Source organism: Camelus dromedarius, chromosome 18, assembly GCF_036321535.1.
Source record: "Camelus dromedarius isolate mCamDro1 chromosome 18, mCamDro1.pat, whole genome shotgun sequence".
Lineage (NCBI taxonomy): Eukaryota > Metazoa > Chordata > Mammalia > Artiodactyla > Camelidae > Camelus > Camelus dromedarius.
The window spans coordinates 18096892-18116417 of NC_087453.1; the positions used below are offsets into that span (position 1 = coordinate 18096892).

A 19526-nucleotide genomic window follows, 5' to 3' on the forward strand; every position below is an offset into this window, starting at 1 on the left:
CAGAGACAGAGACCAGCAAAACAGCCTTAAACCCACCTCCCTAACCATACTGATTCACAGTCAACAGTTTCTCATTTCTGCTTCACTCCTTGGAGAGGTGTTTTTAGTTCCCCACTAGGATCTCCATAGAAATTTCTTAGTGTTGCTGTGGCACGTGGCTTTCTTTTAGACGAAGTGCTCTAATGCAGAACATTTAAGAACACCTGACTAAGAGACAGGAGATCTGAGTTCTAATTCTCATTCACTTAAATAGCTATGTACCTTGGGCAAATCCTTGTGTTGTTCTGTTCCTCAATTTCCTTATCTGTAAATGAGATCAGGCTAGGTGTTGTCCAAGAACCCTTCTAGCTTTAAGACTCTCTGATGTTATGTCCAGAATACTAGTTCAATAAGTAGTTTTACAAAGCAGTGGGGGTACATTTTATGGGGTACAAATTGTATCTAAATAAAGCTCTTTTTTTTCCCCCTTTTTTGCAGGGAGCATCAGTTTAGCATCCTATATCATTTGTTTTATCAGAGATTTCTTTCCATACTCCAGGGAAACAAAATCTAGTTAGAGTTCTTTCTGCTTAGAATTTGTATAAAGGACCTTTCAAGTTATTAGAGCAGTAAGAGTCTTTTGGGAAATCTGGAAAGAAGAGAATTACAGTCCAGCAGCAATTGATGCACGGCCCTTCTCAGTGAGAGCAGGGTGATTTTGTGCTGCTAAGCTGGAGAGACCGGTTCTGTTCACTTGTACTGTTTTTGTTTGATTTAGCTTTGCCATACAGGCTACAAAGACTCTCCTCCTCAGAACATTCTGCTGGCAGGAATTCAACATCATGGAAAAGAATAAAGGATGGGCGCTTCTGGAAGGAAAAGATTGCCATCTTCAGGGAGTGTCCCTCCTTGCCAAGTAAGGGTTCCCTGCCGTGCTCTCAATCAGCTTTATTCTAAGGTTTTGTGTGTGGAGGGGTGGGGTGGGATTGGGGGTTTTTTTGTTTGTTTTTTTTTCCTTTTAGTTGTCACAGCAACCAAGGTTGAATAACCTTCTCATCACAGGGTGGGCAAATACCCATCATGCCAGCCAAATTTTTCAGAGGTGCTGGCCCTGCCTTACCCTCCTCTGAACCTAAAGCTGGGCGTAAACTTCAGAGGCCCCCAGCCCTGGGCGCAGTGCTGTCTGAATAGGAGCACTGCTAAGAGTTGCTCTGTCGGTGTTCTGTTTTGCAGTGCATTGCTGGAAAGGAATCACTTCCTTGCACATAAGGTCATGTACCTTTTGGTCCCTCTTCTTAACCGAGGAAATGATAAACATAAACTCACATCTGCAGGCTTTTTTGTGGAGGTAAGACTCACTTTTTAGAAGCTGGATTCATGAAACCTATAAAGCAGCAGGACTTGCCTTCCTAGGCCCTATCCAACTTAGTGACAGGCTGGGATCCAGTTCAGACATGGGGCAGAAATAATTTCAGAATCAAGCCTATTGAAATTCTCCTGTCCATGTGTTCATTATTCAGTGTTCCTTATGTACCTACAGTGCAAGCATTACTTTGTAATGTATATGCTGTATAATAGAGGATTCAAAGAAAAATATGTATTTTGAAGTTGGTGGGAAGGTGGCTCCCTTCATGAAAAAAGGCTTAAAGTTACCTTCTTTGGCTGATTTCTGGGTTCTTTTAGCTTCTCCAGAGTCCAGTGGCTAGGAGACTGCCCAGCATATACTCTGTTGCCCGCTTGAAAGACTGGCTACTTCATGGAAATAAGCTTTTTAAAGTTCTTGCCCTGAGGGGACTACACTATCTTGTCAGACACCAGGAGACGGTAGGACCACTATCTTTTTTTAAATGTTTAAATTTTAATTTTTTTGGTAACATGTAGAAATCTTTAGGACTGATAATTCTTAAGTCACAAATAAAATATACCCCAGAAATATACCCAGGAAACTAATAACAGCTGAGGAGGTAAATGGAGTCACCTGGGAACAGGAGTACATCCTTTGTACATTGAATAGGGTAGTGTTCATTTGAATTCTGTGTCTACCGATTATTAGACATTTAATGAAATCAAAAAGGATAAAAAAGTCCAAGTCACTTGTATCCATAATTTTTGAATCCTGCAGTTTGTATAGGAGGTACCATCATTATCATCACAACCTGGGGAACATTCAGGTGTCCTTTTATGCATTGCATCATGTTGCCCTATGGAGTAAATTGGATAGGCCATTGTATCTGCTCCCAAGATGCTTATCATCTGAGGCAGAGATCACTGACATTCATATTGAAGCTCATTTTCCACAAGCCCAGCTAGAAACTAAAACTAGGTCAGAAGAGAAGAAGATTAACCCCTGAATTTTATCACTTGAGTTCTCTTTCTTTTATTTAAAAGATAGATACATAGATCGATCGATCGATCGATTGATCTGAAACAAAAATGGCAAATGTCAACATAAGTTCATTCTGGTTGATTGGATACATGAATATTTGTTGCGTTATTCTATTTAATTTTTAACATGTATGATTTAAACTTTAAAACCCTGAGACTCCTTTTGGGGGTTTCAGAAGAGCAGAATCCCAGTTTAGAATGGGAAGGACCCTTAAAGGCACTCAGTTAATTTCTGCTTGAATTCCTGCAAGGCATATTTTAGCCTCTGTTTGGATACCTTCTGTGGTAGGCAATCTCTGTGACCTCAGCTGGCCATTCCACTTTCTCTCATTGCTAAGAGAGAAATTTCTTGCATTAAGCCCAAATCCCTGTTGCCGGACCATCCCCACCTGGTCCCACTCCTGTCCTGTGAGGCAGCTCACAGCAGCTCTGCTTCCTTCTCTGTATGTCAGCCCTGCCAGTACTGAGAGAGGGCATCATGCCCTCTTTGCTTCTCCTGTGTTCTTGACTAGCCAGCACTACCACAAATTCAAAAGCACCAGGTACAGAGTACAGGTGGGAAGCCCTACTTTGGTACCAGATGAAGTGCTATCAGGATGAGTGTTGATATACTTCCTTTGGGCACACAGAGGGAAGACATCAAGAGCCTGTCTCCATGCATCTTAGACTTCTTACGTGAAACTGACGAGAAGGTTGTTTTGTTGACCATCCAGATACTCTTGCAGCTCGTCAGGACAATGGATTTCACCACCCTGACTGCCATGATGAGGACCTCGTTCTCCTTATTTGGTGATGTAAGACAAGGGGAGAGGAGAGACTGTCCTAGGGGGACGTAGCTAGCATAACAGCAAATAGAAGTTGGGATAGTAAAAAATACACTCTATTTTACATAGTAATTCTTATGTTCAGAGCACTTTCAGATCTCCTCTCTTAAGACCCTTCCACGTAACCCATGATGTTAGTAGGGCTGGTGTTACTGCTTTTCAGATGAAAAAAACTGAAACATAGAGACTTGCCAAGGTACTCCCCTGCTTCATGGGATGGGGAAGGAGTTTGAGAAAAGACATTGTCTTTACCTTCCAAGGAACAGTCAGGACTGGGTCAAGATGGTGGACTGTACATATGTCCCCATCCCAAATCCCAAAGATGTGTCAAAAAGACGAGGGATGGAGCACAATGAACCACATCCTTGGAAGAGTCAAATATGCCAAGGCTGGGATTCTGAATTTCAGCAAAGTAGCTTGTGTGAATGGTTGATACCAGCAGCAGGTATAAGCTGTGATGACTTCAGGTGGGACTGGGCCCATTTCTCATTCATGGAGTGAAAGAACAAGTCATGCAAAGCAGCAAATGTTGCCATCTCTAGTTGTATTTGGTTTCTCACCCTCAGCTGCCTACGGCTAAATGTCATCATGTTAGGACTGGTGTTTCAGCTGACCTCGAGCTCTTGTAAATAGAGCATGAACACTTTCAGTGAGTTGCTTCCCTTTGAACACTCCCTTCATAGGTAAGACCTGATGTTCATCGTCTGTCCATGACCCTCTTTGGAGCCTCTGTAAAGTCTGTGAAATACACAGATAAGAAGCGTGTAGAGAGCCAAGTTCTGGACAGCTTGGTCCCACTACTTCTGTATTCCCAGGATGAAAATGATGCAGTAGCTGAGGTAATGCCTACTCTCAACTTCTTTCAGCCCTGAATATGTCCAAATCCAGAGCCAAATCTGCAAATAGGTGTTCATATCTTTGAAGGCAGGGCTTTGTGCCATCTTTACTCCCCCATTTCCTCTGACACAGGCTTCCTTTCAATTATTTTGCCTAAGTGAATTGTGTGAAAAATCTTACTGTTTATTTCTGTATAGCAAATCATGGCCCTTTGTGGGTAAGAATGACATACTATATCTTTTTGTATCTCCACCTCAATATTCAACCTAGCACAGAGCCCATGTGTACATGTGTGAGAGTTTCTTGAGGGCATAAACCCAGAAATGGAATATCTGGGCATCTATAACTTTACTTAGCTATTTACAAATTGCTAAACAAAGTAGCTGAACTAATTTGTATTCCCATCAGTCCCCAAAGGAATTTTAATGGCCCCAAAATCTAGTGGACCTGGGACAAAATACTTGCTTGGAGACTCACCAGAGGTGTTGAATGGTGCATGAGAGGCATTCTGCGAGTGATGAGTAGTGAAGAGGCCCACTTGCTAAATTTTGCTCAAGTATCAGGATCAGGAAAGGACCAATACCCTGCAAAGTTTCTTCCAAGCTAGAGATTCCACAAGGACTGTGAGGAGGGCATGTATAGAGTGACAGGGAATGACATAGAAGTAGCAGGTGGGCATAGGAGCCCTACCTCTATGGAGCATGGGGTGGTGGAAAGTGGGAACTCCTGCCCAAATCTCTGGTCTGGGTATTACACTTAATAGCTCTTGCTTGCTTTTGCCTTACACCAGTGGTTTCTACCTCTTCCCCAGAACCCTGCAGATTTTATGGGTTCTCTTTAGGGACTGTTTGGTAAAGTTGGAGGAGGAGAGCAGAACTCTGGTTCCTTTCCACCCCTCCCCTCACTTCAACCAGGATGGTTCTGAGTTTATCAGCTTTTTATATTGGACTTCAGTGTCAGTTTTATTTGAAGAAAGGTAACCCCAACTAAAAAATGTTTGAAAATGCTGATCTCTCGTAACCCTTTTCACAGGAGAGCAGGCGAGTCCTAACCATATGTGCCCAGTTCCTGAAGTGGAAGCTTCCCCAAGAAGTGTACTGCAAAGATCCCTGGTACATCAACCCTAGTGACATTGGAATAATCTGCAAATTCTTTGTATGTGAGCAATAATGGCTTTGTTAACTCCTTAATATGCTGACATGCTTATTTTTTTCAAACATAGTTTTTAATGGAGGAATATGACATAAAGGAAATATTTCCCATCCCTTCTCATATCAGCAACTGATACCTATGAACTGGCTTGTACTGTGAATCCAATTTTCTATAGTTCCTCCCAAAGGAGTCAAAATTCACTTTCTATTACCACCCTTTCTCACATAAAAGACTAGTTAACCCTGTGTCAGAGGCTACAGAGTCAGACTGATAGTAGATGCTCAAAACACTCTTTATGGAGTGAACTGAAACGGGGTTGTGTATTGCCGTTATAGTGGGCTCTAATCTCTTCCTTGGATGAAGTGGATTGTTTTATCCTCCATCAGAGCATGGGCCCCAAGCAAGGACTGCCGTGCTCTTGGAGGCCATGCAGCATGATGGCAGTACGCCACTGGCTGTGCCAGGATGCAGATGGCATCCTTTCTCTTCACAAACTTGACAGAAGCTACTGAGGCTGATCTTAGATGCAGGCTTGAACCAGGGCAGGCCCAGGAGGCCCATCTATGGTTTGCTAGACAACTGACTCTGGAACCACTGGGATCCTACTGTGATGACACTTGGACTGACTGTTCCCAGGGATCTTCCATGTGTGTGGCCATTTAGAACCCAGTATGGGTTCCTCTGATCAGACTTACAGGGCTAGGAAGCCCCATAGTGCCCTCATGTCAGGCTTTCCACTGGGGATTCTCTCTCTGACCTGCAACCAAACCTATAGCTGATGCACTAAGAACAGTATTTGCAGCAAGAAATTCAGTGCTGTCAGTGGTTAAGACTACAGATTGTCCATCTTAAATTCTAAGTTCTATGAGAACAAATTCCTGTCCTCTTCCTCCTGTCCCTGAGGTGCTTCTCCTTGTAAGAAATCCACTGAGAGCTGAACTCATTCATCTAGTAAGCATAACACATCCAATGTGTAACAGGCCATGGAGAACCCAGAAACGTACCAAGGACTAATAAAACTTCCTAAAGGGAGTTTACAAGCTAGTGAGGGAACTTAAACCTCTGTGGAACACTGAACAGAAATTCAAGGTGGAAAATGGTATGTGCCAGGAGAGGAGGACCTATATGTTACTCAGAGAAGGGCTTGGTCAGGAAGGCAAGAGCTGTCAAGGAAGAGTTCATAGGGAGGCAAAACTCAAGGCAGAGCTTAGAGAACGGAGAAGACTTAGATAATGAGATACGGAGAAGTGAAGACATATTAGAGGCCTTACAGGCACAATACGCATGGATGTGAGCAAAGTGTACTGGCGGATTTAACAGTACCTAGGGGCTTGTTATTGTGGCATGATCGAGCAACTGTAGTTATTTTAACCACATACACTTTGTATGTGTATCTGATATAATCCCTGGCTCTAGAAACTGTGAGAGGCTGATAAAAATAGTGCTGCTACTTCACTCCTTTATACTCTTACTTTTTTTCCCCATTTAGGGAAAAAAATGCAAGGGGAAAGTTAACATCTTAGCCCAAACACTGATGTTCTCCAAGAATGCAAAACTTCCTATCAGAAGAGCAGCAGTCTTGTTTGTAGGTACAAAGAAAACCCTTCCACTTCTACAGTCACTTTTATCCTCTACTTTTTTCCCAAATTGTGTTTTTGAGTATCCCCATTCTTTATGAAGATGACTATGAAAATACTTCTCTGGAGAAAGGGCCTATGTTATCTGTAGGTAACTATTACCACTTAGAAGTTCAGTTTTTAGAATCTGTCTAATTATCAAAAGGCCAGTTCTGCCAGCTGCTTAAAACCAAACTTACATCACAGACTCCCTGACTTTATCCTGCATTTAGGGCTCTTACCAAGTTACACGGATCACAGTGAGCTGAGGATGAAGGGTACTGACTGGATAGAGGATGGTAAGTGATAAACACTTGGGTTTGGGGTACCCCATATTTTGGAAGGTGTCTGAGGCAGTGACCGTGGGCAGGTTCTGTGACAGAGCTGAGACTCTGAGAATCAAAAAGTCTGACTTTCATGGTAAAAAAAATCCTTGGAAACTTCAACCAAATGACAGTCTCATCCCAGTCCAATTCCTTCTTTAGGAAAGGACATGACACTCTTTGTCTAGAAACCAGCTTTGATGAATGTCTCAGGGATAATTCCTAAACTTTGTCTGTCAGGAAATTAGAAATTATGTAAAATACACTCTTAGTAAATTATGATGACCCCCTTATAAGTACCACAGAAATTGACTGCAGCACTATTTTCTGTAAGTGGTGATTGTCCCGTAAGGGCATAGGACTTGTAATGGAGAAGTTTTATACTCATGTAAGGCAACCATCATGCAAATGGTTTTCTGAATTGTCAATAAGTGAAATTTTTCTATGATTGTACACCTTTGAGGATTTGACATTCCAAGAATTATTTATTTCCTCTTAATAAGTAGTCCTACAATTAGAAAATGCCATGAAATGCTAAGTCTTACTGTCCAAAAGCATATACTTTGAGAACCAAATTAAAATCCTGAACAATTCACTGCTTTTAAAATAAAAATATGTAACTGGTAAAATAGCCAGAAGCTGAAACTTATTTAAGAAAGATCATACCACTTTTCTGTAAGATCTCCTACTTCCCCACAGATATCAGAAGCAAAAATAAATAGGAAAAGTCGCATAGATTATTTTATTCTAAGGGTAGGATTCTGCATGGTTGATTCTGGTCAATTCAAAGGAAATTTTTTTCTAATCCCAAAGACTGGGGAACCAAAGTATCTTTTCCATTGTAAAGTTATCGCTATAGAAGATTTAAGATATGCCTATAAATTATGTGCATGTATGTCAGGATGAACCATATTAAATTGCCATTTTGTAAGGCAAAAACGGTCAAGTATCAGCAACTTGTGTGGTTCAACCTAATGGAATAATCCCACCCGCTATCTTCCCTGAAGTGGCTGATCTGTCCTAGAGATGGGGTAGAAGATCCTAGCACTCTTTTTTGAAAAAGTTTATGTCACTTACCACAGGTAATTTTAAGCAAAATTTAAACAAAAGTAACAAAAATTTAAATATTTAAATCAATTTCATGACAAAATAGGTTTCAGTTCCTTTGGATTCCAAAATTGATGTCTGCTGTCTCAGATGTCCTGCAGAACATGTAGACAGATCTTCCTGTAAGAACTGAAAGAAACTAAAAGCTAGTCAAGTATTCCATTTTTGGAAATAAACGTGATGAATATAAAGGCTAAAATGCTACTTAAAGAAAAAGCTTGGAACTATGAAGAGGCTCTAGCATTTCTGCGAACTTGGAGAATTAGAAATTCAAAAGAGAGCTTTTTCTAATATAATACAAACACAGATCCATAAAGTGAAAGAATGATAAATATGTCTACATAAACATTTTTAAAACCAACTTTGAAGAAACAAAGAAACAGACAAAACCGAAAAATAAACAATAATATGGGGGTACATTTACATTATAATAAAGGGTTAATATCGTTAAAACAAATCAGTACATTCTCAAAAGAAACGTGGCAGATGATATGAATTAGTAGTTCATAGAAGACAAATGGCCAATAAATATATATGAAAAATATTCAGTATTACTAGTAATCAAAAGTCTGTAAAACCAAACAATGATGAGATACCAGTATGTGTTTTTCTTTCAAAATGGCAAAGATTACTAATTAATACTGAACAGTGATGTGTTAAAGGAAAACTAATATTGTCATGCACTGTGCTGGTATGAACATAAATTGATACAACATTTGTAGGGGGAAGTTTGGCAATATATATCAAAACCTTTAAATAAACATATACCTTGACTTATCAATCCCACTTCTAGGAATTTTAAACTATGAAAATAAGTAGAAATTGTTACAGGAATGTTCACTTTAATGTTATCCAAAATGGCAAAAATAGGAAACATCCAAGATTAGAAACAATAGGAAATTAGGTAAATAAATTAGAGCATATCCACACTGTAGAATCATATGTAGCCATGAAAAATATTGTAGAATACTGTTTAAATGATTTGGATAAATAATGATACAGTATTATTAAAGTAAGCAGTGATTAGATAATATATACAATGTGGTTCCATTTGGACAAAAAATAAAAGCATACCTATGTAAATGAATAAATAGAAAAAAAATAACAGTGATTTTTCTCTGATGGTAGATTATAAGTGACTTTGATTTTCCCCTAGTGCTTAGATGTATGTATTGTCTAATTTTTCTACACAATGAATATGTATTTCTTCTGCATTAAGAAAACATATATTAAAACTTCTAAAGAAAAATTAAAAGAGAATAATGATTTAAGACTAACCTCTAGGGCCAACGCAGGAACTCAGAAATTAACTGTATAATCCATAGCTTGGCAGATATAGATAATTTGACTCTAGACTACTTGGCAGTGTGATTATTGTAAAATAGTGAAATATCTGGCATCTCAGAAACAAGTTTTATAGGTCAGAATTGGAACTAATCTATAGATGTACAAACTTTCACACAGAGGCTTGGAAAAAGTTAGCCCTTCATCTCAGCTGCTATAGGCATATTGGCTGTTTTGTGTCTGGACCAGAGACCATTTCCATAGATGTTCATCTCCAACCTGGGTTTTCTTTCCCCTTAGATCTGAGAAAGCTGCTGCATGACCCCGAGCCCTCTCTGCGCATCATCACCACCCAGGCTCTGTTGCAAATCCACAAGTTCGGGGCTGAGCCAGATCCCAGGCAGACAGCTTGAGGATTGAGGAAGCTCATCGGTTGTCTTCCTACCTAGAAGTGCAAGGGAAGCAACATCAGGTGGAAACTAATCCCTTTGGAAACCACAGAAGCAGCTGGTGCTCCTTTTTTTTTTTTTTTCCAGGCATAAAGCAATGCCAGCATGAAGATACCTCCATCCATTTAATTACCTCAGAACATATTTTTTGCTGTCAAAACCTTTAAGAAATTACAGAGGTCTGGGAAAGGCTGAAAAGGCACTTAATGGTGATTATGCTGACAAGTCTCTTCATTCTAAACATCTCCATTACTTTTATAGAAGGCTCTCTTCAGAAATAGGTTGATGTTTTTATGGAATTTTTTAAAATACACAAAACAAGTATTTCTGGACATTTAACTTTGTGGTAATATGTTAAAATTAAAGTTCAATATAATTAAATATCATTTTGGCTTTATTTTCATCATATACTATTAAAATGTATTATTTGTTATCTATTACTGGCCCAACTGTGTGTTTATTATTTTAGACTTTGCCTTTTTTAGAAGTTTGAGTATTGCTTTTCCTTCTTATACTAAGATACCTATTTTATATGAATTTTTTTTCTTTTATTGAAAGATTAAACTATCACGTAGGTAACAGATGGGATTAGGGAAGGGGAGAATCTCATAGGCATCAGCTCTGGCAAGTAAAACTATAGTAGGTAAAATTGTGAAGTAGGTCAGATCTCTGCCCCTTCCAGCTCCCTCCTTCCTTCTCCCAGATTCTTGGCTCCATGTTCCTTTTTCTCTCCCTCTCAGGAAAGAGTCTGACGAACTGTGATGACGAACAGCACTGTACTCCCCCAATCCTTGAATCGTTTTCCCTTGAGTAAAGGATATCAAACTTGCTGCTAAATTGTGTTATTTTTGTCATTTGACAGTACCGAAGAATCTTTAATGAGGGGAATGTCACACCTCCCCCGCCACCTCTATTTTAGCAGTGTAGATGTAGAAAGGGAAATTTTATTTATTTTTATTTTTTTAATTGACATATAATCAGTTACAATGTGTCAATTTCTGGTGTACAGCATAATGTCCCAGTCATGCATATATATACATATATTTGTTTTCATATTCTTTTTCATTAAAGGTTATTACAAGATACTGAATATAGTTCCCTGTGCTGTACAGAAGAAATTTGTTTTTTTTAATCTATTTTTATATATAGTGGTTAACATTTACAAATCTCAAACACCCAAATTTATCCCTTCCCACTCCCTTTCCCCTGGTAACCTGTAAGATTGTTTAATATGTCTGCGAGTCTGTTTCTGTTTTGTAGACGAGTTCATTAGTGTCCTCTTTTTTCTGTTTTGTTTTTTTTTTTAGATTCCACATATGAGTGATATCATACGGTATTTTTCTTTCTCTTAGGGAAATTTTTAAAGGAAGCAGGGATATGGGAAGAGGTTTGAGGAAGATGGAGCTGGGAATCCAGAAAGGATGTCCACCTGTGAATGAGATAAAAAGGTAGAAGGTTTTGATACTATAGAAGATACATCAAAATACAGTCTAGCTTTATTGGCCCCTAGGACTTGTTTTCAGTAAAATCTTACTCCAGACCACTTCAGAAGACCACAGTTAGGAAGTGTAAAGACTGCTTCCCCGACCACTCATGGGTTTAAAAGGTTAGGTCACAGTTCTGCATATGCCATGTAAGGGTGCATCTCCCAAGCCTTTGTCTTTCAACCAACCAAACCCATCCTACTAAATCCTGCTGAATTTAAGCTCTGATTGCGTATCAGTTGATCTTAGGAAATCACTTTTGGGGCAAGAAGGGCACAATTTATAGGTAATTGAAGTGTTGTGACTTTAAAGAAGTTGACTTTTCCAAGAAAGACCTCAAACCTCTCCCCTACGATAGCCTTGATGATTTCTAAAGAGTTTTTGTGTTGTAGTAATGCCCAGATTATTGTTTCTGTCCAAGACCCGTTGGAATTACAAAGTCTGACCAACCAATCTACTGTATTTTAGTAACTTTATATGAAAAAATGTTTTTAAATAGGTTTTTAGCCAAACACATTTCCATAACTACTTCCTTTGTGGTAACCTGTTTTAGAGCTTTAAATAATCTTGTCAGGATTTTTTTTTTCCTTTTTTAGATTTCTAAGCCTAAAGTCCTCTGCAAAACCATTTCTATCAACTGCATCGTTAAAATAATTGAAAATTTTAAAAGTTACAAAAGGATTTTCTAATTCAAACTTTATAAGTTTTTTCTACTTAACAATTAATGAAATTGCTACAGCATCCTGGTTGCTAAAAGAAATCTTTTAAGATGTTTGAAATATTAATATCATAATACCACCCAGGTCTCATCTCTGCCAAAACGAAATAAAAGCATGAAATAAACATCAGTTAAGTGGTCTTGTTTTAAAATCAGTAAGTGACTGAATCTGAAAATAACCTCAATATACTTATATCTGCATCTGATTCCTTAAATGAAAGCCCTGACCTCAATGTACTGTTTTTCAATCAGAATAATTAAATCAGTCAGGGTCATGGAAACTAAAATACAGTATTTAAAAAGAGAAATTCAGAAAACATTTTTTCTTGACTTATTATAAATTTATCAAAGTGATAATGCATATATACATCCAAAATGCAAGTTACAAAATATTTCCATCTATCCACTTCACCTCCCTGAAGGCACCCAGTGTTACCAGTTTCTTGTATCTCCCTTAAGATATAATTATGCATTTATGAGCAAATATGTGTATTATCTTCCCTACTTTTTTCACAAACTATAGTATTCTACACATACTGTTCTACACCTTGCACTTTTTCTCCTTAATATCTGAAAATTTTCCATATCAGTCCAAAAAAGAATTTCTTCATTCTATATTCCTGCCCACTATTTCATTGTATTTATTATACTAATGGACATGTAGGTAACTTCCAATCTTTGGCACAAACAATAATATAGTAACTATGGCCATATGTATTTCATACATGGCCAAGTGTGTCTTTAGGATAAAATCAGAAAAGTGGAATTACCAAGTTAAAGGAAATGTCACTTGTAATTTCAAATTAAAATACTGACAAATGAGGTAGTTAACAGTTACACCCCAGCGATGTAAGAGTGTGCTTTTCTCCCCACATCCTTGCCAGCACAATGTGATACTCATTCACTCTACAAATACTGAACTTTTGCTATGGGCCAAGCACTGTTCTAGGTAATTAGGAAACACCAAGAAATAAAACAGAACAAAATTCCTGCCCTAGTGGGGTTTATATTCTAGTAGGAGGAGAGAAATAATGTAATGTATAATAACATATAAATAAACATAAAATCATACAGTACAGTGGAAGCTGGAATATGCTCTTGGAAAAAGATCAGAGTATGTGGAATCAGGAGTGTGGTGCTTGTGGGGAGGTGGGGCTGCAGTTTAAATAGAATGGTTAACACGAGGCTTCATTGAGAAGGTGATATTTGAGCAAAGACTTGAAGGAGGTAAGGGAGGTAGCTATGCAGACCTAGGGAAAGAACATTCTGGGCAGAGGAAGTAGACGTTTCAAAAGTCCTAAGGCACTAGGGTTGTCTAGGGTAGTCAAGGAACCACGGGAAGGCCGGTGTGACTAGGGTCAGGTGAGAAAGGAGAGAGTAGCAAGTGAAGGTAGAGGAAAATGAAGTGTTATAAGGGACCAGATCCAGATCCTTAGCGACTTATAAGGCCAGGACAAAGAGTTGGGCTTAACTCTGAAAGAAATGGGGAGTCACGGAAGCATTTTCAAACTTTTGGATTTTGCCAATTGAATAAATTTTTTAAAAAATGGCTTTTCAGTGGTTTAAGTTGTATTTTTTCTTCTTAGAAAGGTTGAGCATCTTTTCGTGTCTAAATGTCATCTACATTTCCTTTTCCTAGGCTGTATTCAAATCCTTTCCCCATTTTGAGGAGATTTGTTGGTCTTTTACATGTTGATTCATAGAAGCTTTTTCTATTGAGGAAATTAGCCTTTGGTCTGTTATTTTAGTTAGAATTCAGTTAACATCTGAAATGGTCTAACCACCAGGGTTTTGCTTCTGTTTGTTGCATTTCAAACTTAAGGACCTTAGCAATGACGTTGCAATTGTATATGGAAATTCATGATTCTCCACCCCGTGTCTTATTTTTTTTAATCACATATACAGAGAAAAATAATTTCTGAAGTGACAAAATGCTTAGAAGTTCTTAGGTGCAGTTTTTAATTAACTGAGCTTATCAATGAAAACAGGTAGTAAAAAAAGTTAAGTATCATAGATTACATATGTGATGGTCTATTTCCTTTTATTTTATAGCATACATTTTATTAAGTTAGCTTTGGGCATTAAGTAGGAAGTTCAAAAGATACAAAAAGAAACAGTAAAAGTAATTTTTTATTCTTATCTCACTGCTATCAAATTCCTCTTCCCTTAGGCAACACTGTTCCCAGTTTCTCATGTGTCTTTACCTATGTTTTATAGATACATGTGTATATATAATCCTCTGTTTGCTCTAGGTGAACCCATTCCTAACCTCAGTTATTCAGCTTAAATTCCTTCATTTAAGAGTCAGTTATATTGATTGAGATGATACACTTCAAGATGTAGAAATAAAGTAGATTAGAGTTGGTTCTACTATAATGATTAGAGTTGGTTGTACCTGTTTCCGGTGCAGTAAGGAAAACAATAGGGGAAATAGTAAGTTATAACTGTTCTTTGCATAGAACCTTCATGTTATTTTTTTTCACCTTGCATTAATTGTATAGATATTATTGTTATCGCCATTTTACAGATGAGGAAACAGGCTCAGAGGTTAAATCACTTGCAAAATCAGAAAGTAGAAGTGCTAGGACTTAGACTCATATCTCTTGATTCCAATCCTCTGTACTTTCTTCAGTAGCTCCAGAGGTAATAGCCTTAGCTGTTTCTAAGAAGAAAAGGAAAATACCAATTCTTTAAATCGAATGAGGAAATTAAAAGGAGGAAAAAAGCAACAGTGATTATCTCACTGATTGTTTGCCGTTGCTGTCTTTAGGTGTGACATTCATCCCTCTCATAGGTTTGACCTTTCCACCAAGACCTTCTGCTAAGAGGCTAATAATATCTGGGCTGGGTTTTAGCTAATGTGCAGATTTCCAGCTTCCCTGGGGATATCGGGGAGCAGGATTAACCTAAGTATGTATAGATTCAGGAAACAAAAGTGATCCTAAGTTTTCGTTCTGGGTAGAATGAGGTCTGTGTCAGGACAGTCTCTTAGAGGAAAACTTAAAAGAAAATGCTATTCTGAAATACCTTCTTGTGACCAAATTGAATGTCCTGGGCTTATATTTTGACAGATAAAGGCTTTAGAATTAACATCTTTAAGTTAAATTGGGCTTTTCGGTTTCTAATTTCCTTATCTGAAGTCTAAGCGAGGTACAAAAATCAATTGTCCTTGTAAGTAGGGCTGGCACTACTTTCTCTGTAGGGACCCAGCTTAAGGATCACCACTTTAGCTTTTCCTTGGAGAAACAAGCACAGTAAGAATGATTAGTCAGGTCTTGCCCCTCCCCCACAACTACTAACTGCTTTTTTTTGACAGTTAGGGGGTGAAGCAGTTTTTCCTAAGAGGTGCATGTGCAGACTAAGTACCTGCTTAGAGCAGAGCAAAGCTGGGGGACCCCCCCAATTTTTTTTTTCTTTTTTTGCAAAGAATTTCAAAATGAAATAGCCAGGTTGGGAAAAATAATCAGGACTCTATTGTACTTTCTCACACTTATTTTGTGGTTTGAATTGTTTATATTTTGAATTACAGTTGGGAAGAATCCACTAATCTTGGAGCTTCTAAAGGTATTAATCAGGCTTTGGACACAGGCTCTGGGGAACTATGAAATAGTAAACCACAACTGGGAAGCTAATGATAGAGGCGATCACACAATAGGATCAAAATAGAAACAACCTTCATGATGTATCTGGATCAGAAATAAAGGGCAGAGTAAATCTCTTTCACTACCCATATTTCACTTTCTATTCAAAAAAGCTCAGCTGAATGTTAAAACAGCAGGCCACTGGATACTAATGAAAAATAAAACCCAACACAATCCCTGAGAAAATGTAAGGAGAATATATTGATAAAAGAAAAAAAATAAAAAGCAGGCAGGTGATGCTGGAACTGACTGATGCATCATCACTGCTTAGTTGCCTGAATTTGATTCAACTGATAATAGTGAAGCCCTGAAGAGTCTGGAGAGACACGATACAAATGCTGCTTGAGAAAGACTAGATTAGTTAAGTAAATATAAGATGGATTGGAAGAGAAAATACAAAATGCTGAAAAACAACTAGAAACCTGGTGGAGGAAGAGTTGGGGATGAAGGAGCAGGGGGTCATTGATAACAAAGAGGACCCAGCATGGAGCTGGGTTGTTTTGCTGAACATGGAAGCACTGTTCACTGAAAACCAACGACACAATTGAGTTACAGACCAAAAGAAGTGGGGAGGGAGGAAGAGTACTGCTTAAATCTGCTTTAGTTCATAAGGGAAATAAGGGAACTCAAGAGTATTTTCCCTTTATCTTGGCCTCATTTCCCAGGCCTGCACTTCCAATAATTCAATTCAGGAAAGCCTGAGAATCACACCATGGCAAAAGGAAAAGTCATAGAAGTGAGTGACTAATTGGATGTAAAGGGTGACAGATCAGATGAATCAAAAGACAGGAGATGAAAATGGAAGGCTTTACACAGACACGATATGACTTACTAAAAATCCAAAGTTAGAGCCCAGATTCAGTTCCGAAGAGAAAAAAAAAAGCAAACATACAAATGTTTCTCAGTTTTTGTTTGGTGTATGACCTTGGAGAGTTGTTTCTTTTGTTCTTGGATCATTTTCAAGCCAGCAGTGCTCCTCAGTTCAAGTTTGGATGATCTGAAAATCACAGCAAAGGAAGAATCAGTATCTGGCACATAGCAGGCATTCAGTAAACATTTGTGGAATGAAGAAATGAAGGGTTTGCAGGACTTAGTATGCAGGAAGTGGGAAAAGAATCAAGAGAATCACATCCAGCAGAAAAGAAGAAATGGTTACAGTACATAGACTGCAACTCACTGAAAGCCAGACTACTTACTAAAGAGAGGAAAAATGGGGAAATGAATCTCTGGTTTTGTTCTGAGAGCTGTTTCCTTTTATCTTGGTTTCTTTTCAAGGCAAGAATGACCCATTGTGGTTCAGATCTGGATAAAAAAAGAATTGATTAGTTATGGCAAAGGCAAAAAACGTGAGGTTTCTCTGCTCTTGCGGTCTTGTCCAGGACTAGCTATGAATGCCAGGATCTTGTGGGGTAGACTGACTTTCACTCTATTTTTCCTCAAAAAATTCTGACCATGATGTTTGCATTTGATAGAGCCAGTGATATTTCTCAACAGTTGTTCCAAATCTTTACCACTCTCAACTCCCCACTGTATGTTGCTCTATTTTGCACTCACCAGAGTGTCTAGCAGGTCTGCATTAATCTGGGTGTAAGGTGATAGTCTCCCAGACAAGAGCTATGAAGAGGAGGACCAGACTCTGGATTCCTGGCTTGGCCACCTTTTATAGGGTCTGGCTAAGCTGATGATCTTTCTTTATCTTCAGTCTCTACCTCCTCCTGTCCCTAATTAATTCACGTGCTTGCATTTCCCAATCCTAGAAAATACACTTTCATTTGGCTCTCCTCCACCAAGCTACTTAAGAGGAGTTTTTACTTCCTACTTCAACTTTCTGATCTTCCTCCCACGAGCCCCTCAGTAATCTGGCTTCCACTCCCACTGTGTTAAAGAAAACTGCTTCTGGCAAAGACTAAAAACATATGAATGATAATATATGAAGTCTTTTTTGAATTCCTCATCCTATTTGAACTCTCTGCAGTGTTCGACTATGATGGCTTCTGAGATATTGCTCCTTGTTTTTATACCTCTCTGGACAGTTTGTGTTTTTTCTTTTCATTCATTCCTAAAATTCTTCCCACCCCTGAAACATTGGTGTTCTAGGGGTTTTGCTCTTGACTCTCTTCTCACAGCAACACATTCCTTGAGTGATACGAACCTGCTCCATTAGCCTCCGGTACTGCCTAAAAATTCCCACATCTTCATGTCTAGGCTGTCCCCACTCCTGGAGCTCTCTCTTAAATAAGCACAGTAGGTTAATTAGAAAACAAAGGAGCCACTACAGGAGGACATTCATCCATCTCACCTCCACTAATCCTGACGTTTCTTTGCTGACAGGAAAGGAAGTTAGGAGGTGGGATGATACGCCCTGTTAAAATCCCTTGGCACTGGACATAAGACTTCCTTAACTGCCCATAACCAATCCTCTAAGTTAAAACTCATGGGAGGCAAGTCTCTGTGCTGACACTACGTGCCACCATCCCTTTCAGAATATAATAAGATGGTCCTGAAGCCAGCTACAGTAGTAGCTTCTAGAAGGAAGCAGAGTTGGAAGTACCTCATGGGTGGTTCAGTTTGAGTTTTTTGGGGGGGAGTTTGAGTTGTTACTCACATTGAGACCCAGCTTGTGGCTGGTTCCCAAGTCCTACCCCTCTCTATGTGTGGAGAATGTAGAAGACTGGGAAGTTGCCCAAGAAAAAGGGTCACCTTCCAGGACCAACAGTCTCCTCTTAAACTTTCTGCAAGCATCCCACACATAACATTCCAGAACTGATCTCATCCCTGTGGTTGTACTCCCATTCTAGTTGACAGTCTCACCTTTCACCCTCTTGGCCCAGATGGAAACCTATTTTACTGGAGACTCCTCCCCTCAGCAGTGCCCCCTTCAGTTCTAGGACAGCAACATCTCTCCTTCCCATGATGGACCAGCCCCCTACAATCTCCATACCTCTAGTCTCTACCCCATTCAATCCATGTGTTTCACTGCAGCCAGAGGAACCTGTCCAAAACACATACCGATCATTCATCACCTCCTTTCATTAAACCCCCCACTGATAATGTCCAGGCTTATAGGGGGTCATATGAGGTCCTTCACAACCTAACTTGATGTGTCTCCCATTTTCATCTCTGGTGACTCCTTCACTCATCCAAGCAACAATAGGCTGTTTGTAATTTTTCAAAGACCACACTAAGTACTATGAGTCAGGCACTGATCTAAACTCTGGAATACAGTGAACATGAAAGGAAGGCCCCTGCTCTTATCAACTCACATTTTAGTAGAAAGAGCCAATGAATACACAAAATTTCAGATAGTGTTAAGGTGCTATGAAGATAACGAAATGAGGTGGTGAGGGGAATGGGGGTCAAGTATTTTAAATACAGTGCTCAGGGATGGCCTGACAAGGAGACTAAAACTAAAAAGTTGAATGACGAGGAAGAGCCAGACAAGCAAAGATCTGGCATAGAGTATTTGGGGCTGTTTGATCAGCATGTGAGAAAGGCCCTGAGTCAAGAACTAGTTTGGCAGCTTGGTGTTTCCAACGTTCCAAAACACAGCAGTGAGGCTGGATCTTCTTATATTCCTGAGGAGGGGGACAGTGCCCTAGATGAGGTGAGGCCAGATAACATGGGGCCTTATAGGCCACGGAAAGAAGTTTGGATATTATGTTAAGGGCAAAAGGAGTCTACTGAAGGATTCTTGACAAACTCTGATTTACCTTTTAAAAAGGATCAC

The 19526-nt window shown here is 39.1% G+C and overlaps 1 protein-coding gene and 1 long non-coding RNA gene across 2 annotated transcripts; one reads left to right on the plus strand and one right to left on the minus strand.

Moving 5' to 3' along the window:
• Positions 1 to 1680: 1680 nt before the first annotated feature.
• Positions 1681 to 9920, plus strand: LOC116147388 (maestro heat-like repeat-containing protein family member 7). Its single transcript, XM_064475984.1, has 5 exons — positions 1681 to 1803; positions 2994 to 3158; positions 3872 to 4027; positions 5058 to 5184; positions 9808 to 9920. Exons 2-5 carry the CDS (start codon positions 3102 to 3104, stop codon positions 9918 to 9920), a joined length of 453 nt encoding a protein of 150 aa, XP_064332054.1. The 5' UTR covers positions 1681 to 1803; positions 2994 to 3101.
• Positions 9921 to 10940: 1020 nt separating this feature from the next.
• On the minus strand, positions 10941 to 17099 carry LOC105084990 (uncharacterized). Its single transcript, XR_836756.3, has 3 exons — positions 16996 to 17099; positions 16632 to 16796; positions 10941 to 11385 (listed from the first exon to the last, which is right to left on the minus strand). It is a non-coding gene; the product is annotated as an uncharacterized LOC105084990 (long non-coding RNA).
• Between the last annotated feature and the right edge of the window lie 2427 nt (positions 17100 to 19526).

What these genes read in the sequence shown, in the direction of transcription:
- LOC116147388 (XM_064475984.1), top strand. Translation starts at nt 3,102, where the DNA reads ATGGATTTCACCACCCTGACTGCCATGATGAGGACCTCGTTCTCCTTA. An exon ending in AAAATGATGCAGTAGCTGAG is followed by an intron (nt 4,028 to 5,057) that starts GTAATGCCTACT and finishes CCCTTTTCACAG; the next exon opens with GAGAGCAGGCGAGTCCTAAC. An exon ending in AATCTGCAAATTCTTTGTAT is followed by an intron (nt 5,185 to 9,807) that starts GTGAGCAATAAT and finishes CTTTCCCCTTAG; the next exon opens with ATCTGAGAAAGCTGCTGCAT.